Raw genomic sequence first — 3,856 nt, forward strand, 5'->3', positions numbered from 1 at the left:
AAGTATTCTTACGCGTAATCATGTGCATGTCATAGCCTCTCGCAACACTATATATATACCTGCATGTTCACTTCAAACATCATCAATCACACAAAAACAATACATATCAAAGCTGTTTCTCAATTACCAAACAGGCGCCTCAATATCAATTAGCAGAGAGAGGGCAAGCCTTTCTTGAAGAAACAAACAGCAACTTTACTAATCCGAGGAGTTCAACTCTTTCTTCAGCCTTTCTTTGGTTCAGAGACATTGTCATGAAAATATCAGTAATATTGGTCTTACAGATATTAGGAGTTTTGTTGCTCAACAACCTCCTAGGTTCCTGTGCAGTAAGACATTATACTTTTGAGGTACGTTCTCATATGAAGATGATGATTCAGTTTAACTATACATATGTATCCACGTAATTACTCTCTGAGATGAGATTATATATCAAAAATATACCTGGTAACTTGCATCTTGACGCTTGTGTTTAATGTGTGCAGATCAAAGACACTTCATACACAAGACTTTGCAGCACCAAAAGCATATTGACAGTGAATGGGCAGTTTCCAGGACCAACGTTGTACGTGACCAAAGGTGAAACCATCATTGTTGATGTCTATAACCAAGCCAACGAGAGCATCACTATCCACTGGTACATTTATCAAATTCAAACGAACCAAATTCTACTTCATTTTCTGCATCTCTAAGAGATATTTAATTTATTAAAGGTTCGAAATTATTGATTGGCAGGCATGGAGTGAACCAGCCGAGATATCCATGGTCGGATGGTCCTGAATTTATCACTCAGTGTCCAATAAAACCAGGTCACAAGTTTAGCCAAAAGGTCATATTTTCTGAGGAGGAAGGCACTCTGTGGTGGCATGCTCACAGTGACTATTCTCGAGCTACAGTTCACGGCGCTATTGTCATCAAACCCAAGCGTGGAACTAACTACCCATTTCCAAAGCCACACGCTGAAGTTCCCATTATATTAGGTATCGAATCTCGTAATTATATATTATTTGAGAACTCAAGTTTTTAATATTTTTAGCGAAAGAAGGATAATGAGAGATAAAAGACACAACGGTAACACAGAAAGAGAGAGACATGATTCAAAATGACTTTGTATCATTTTCCATGTTTTGAACAGCGCCACTGTAAGGGGTATATATACGGATAACTATTCTAGAATATTCCTAGGGCCAGCTGTAAGCAAACATGTGCTGTGAGTTACAATTTCAATTTTCACGAGTGTTGCTATGTTTGGGCTTCAGGAGTGTACGTCTTGGGCTGCTGTTTGGTGATAGATGTAATTGGGCTTGTCGGTGTTCTAACAAATATAAACTTTCAAAGACCATAACTTAACTATAAACTTGTGAATTGTATAAATGCAGGAGAATGGTGGAAACAAGATATCGTTCAGGTTTACAATGACTTTCGTGCAAGCGGAGGTGACCCCGTGGTGTCTGACGCTTTCACCATTAATGGCCAACCTGGTGATACTTATCCATGCTCCGATTCTGGTAATTATAAATACAAAAATATGCTTTTTTGAACAACTATCCATATGTTGGTTCTCTTGTGAAACTTAATTAAAGTTGGTAATATAATCATGGGTATTTGTAATCATGGCAGAAACTTTCAAGCTGAATGTTCGACATGGCAAGACCTATCTGCTTCGAGTGATCAATGCAGCACTGGAACAAGTTCTCTTCTTTGGAATTGCCAATCATAAACTGACAGTGGTTGGGACAGATGGAAGCTACATAAAGCCCGTGAAAGTAGATTACATCACAATCTCACCTGGTCAGACTATGGATGTTCTATTAGAAGCAAACCAACCAATAGATCGCTATTACATGGCTGCCAAAGCATATTCCAGTTCTCCTAATGTCCTTTTTAGCCCTTCAAACACCACTGCCATCCTTCAATACAAACGAAGCAGACACAATATGCCAACTTCAACAGTCCCTTCCATGCCTTTGCTTCCAGACTCAAACGACACCATCGCAACCACCGCGCAACTGAGCCAATTCAAAAGCTTAGCAGACAAGAACCACCCCATTGACGTGCCATTAGAAGTAAGCACCAAGCTTTTCTACACAGTGTCTGTGAACACATTACCGTGTCAGAATGGTTCAAAATGTGCTGGCCCAAGTGGTGATCGTCTTGCTGCTAGTATGAACAATATAAGCTTCCAATTGCCCCCTGGGGCTAACATCTTGCAGGCGTATTATAACAACGTTAGTGGTGTTTATGGGGACAACTTCCCAGATATGCCGCCATTGAACTTTGATTTTACAGGAAATGATTTGCCTCAGTTCTTGTTGACTCCATCAGTGGGCACAGAGGTAAAGGTGCTTGAGTACGGATCCACGGTGGAGCTTGTTCTTCAGGGAACTAATGTGCTTACTGGAACAGAACATCCTATTCACTTGCATGGATATAGTTTCTATGTCGTAGGCTGGGGATTCGGAAACTTTGACGAGCAAAAGCATCCTTTGAATTACAACCTTGTTGATCCTCCCTATCAAAACACTGTGACCGTACCCAAAAATGGTTGGGTCGCCATAAGATTCACTGCTGACAATCCAGGTATATATTTTACATTTACTCCCTCACAAGCAATATTTCAAATCTTAAAGATTAATATATGTTATAGATCTTATAGATTAATCCTATTTGGGTTGGATATGTAGGTGTTTGGTTCATGCATTGTCATTTGGAGCGTCACGTGACATGGGGAATGGCCATGACTTTTATTGTGAAGAATGGTAACAATCCGGACCAACAGATGCTACCACCACCAACCGACATGCCCAAGTGTTGATTTTAATTTTAATGGAAAAAGTCCATGGAAGAAATTTGTCTAACACATTAATTCTTGTATTTCCTTTTATTCGTTATTCATTGATTAATTCAATTTGTTCCTCGAGATCAAGGGTAGTTTGACAGCAGAAATGTATTAATGAGTGCGTGAAATTCGTAGAGTCATGTTTCGTTCCGTTTGTAAGAATATTGCTTTCAAATAAAGTTATTGTTCGATATTGTTATGTTGAATTTGTCAGTGGAATGAAGGTCAATAAATTAATGATTTTTTTTAACATACTGCAAAATTTTCTCCTCCGTTAGTCATCCTATTTAAATAACAGCTAGTCTTTTTTTTTAATGAATTTCAGTATTATTCCTTAAAAAACTAGCAATTGATGAGATAGAGGCCATATGTAACTTGTAATTCACCCAAAAAACTAACGCTGTAACATGTGATCATCATAAGTGCATTAATTTATACCAAACAACTTATTTTATTTTAATTCTTTCTATCATTCTGATGAAACAAGTTAATTCAACCTTAAAATTTTGTATTATTTTTGACAGGTGACATGTAGTTCCACCATATATTACTGTCATAATGAGGCATTGTAGTTCCACCATACATTACTGTCATAATGAGGCATTGTTCATTTGTTATTTTGGAGGAATGTTAAATTCAGTAAATTAAAGAACATATTGGTTGTTTAATTCACACAATGGGTCATTGTCCATTTGTTATGTTTTTATAATCTATGCATCAATATAAAGCCCACCATATTTCAGCAGGAAATTACAAGTTATGCACCAATTGCTAGAGTAACATTGGTCTATTTAGTATGATCGAAATGGAGCGGAAATAGGAAAATTTTAATGGATTCTCATTCAATGCTCGTTACAACAATGAGTACTATGTGCTTATTATTATAATTGTATCTAGACTATTCAAAATTTAGTGTGAATGGTTCACATTTAAAATTTTTAGTATACAATTTTTTGAATAATTTTGTTGGGAAAATGTTGGCTATGAGACTATTTTTATTTTGAATTCTGTATCTAT

The 3,856-nt window shown here is 37.0% G+C and overlaps 1 protein-coding gene across 1 annotated transcript; it reads left to right on the plus strand.

Annotated features, from left to right (window-relative positions):
* Positions 1 to 254: 254 nt before the first annotated feature.
* On the plus strand, positions 255 to 2,933 carry LOC114755205 (laccase-15-like). The gene is made up of 6 exons (XM_028944074.1): positions 255 to 350; positions 486 to 637; positions 736 to 980; positions 1,380 to 1,508; positions 1,621 to 2,580; positions 2,685 to 2,933. The coding sequence occupies exons 1-6, from the start codon at positions 255 to 257 to the stop codon at positions 2,813 to 2,815; spliced, it is 1,713 nt and encodes a 570-aa protein (XP_028799907.1). The 3' UTR covers positions 2,816 to 2,933.
* Positions 2,934 to 3,856: the final 923 nt, after the last annotated feature.

This window comes from Neltuma alba, unplaced genomic scaffold (assembly GCF_004799145.2).
Source record: "Neltuma alba isolate B1F8T4 unplaced genomic scaffold, ASM479914v2 tig00010237_pilon, whole genome shotgun sequence".
Classification (NCBI taxonomy): domain Eukaryota; kingdom Viridiplantae; phylum Streptophyta; class Magnoliopsida; order Fabales; family Fabaceae; genus Neltuma; species Neltuma alba.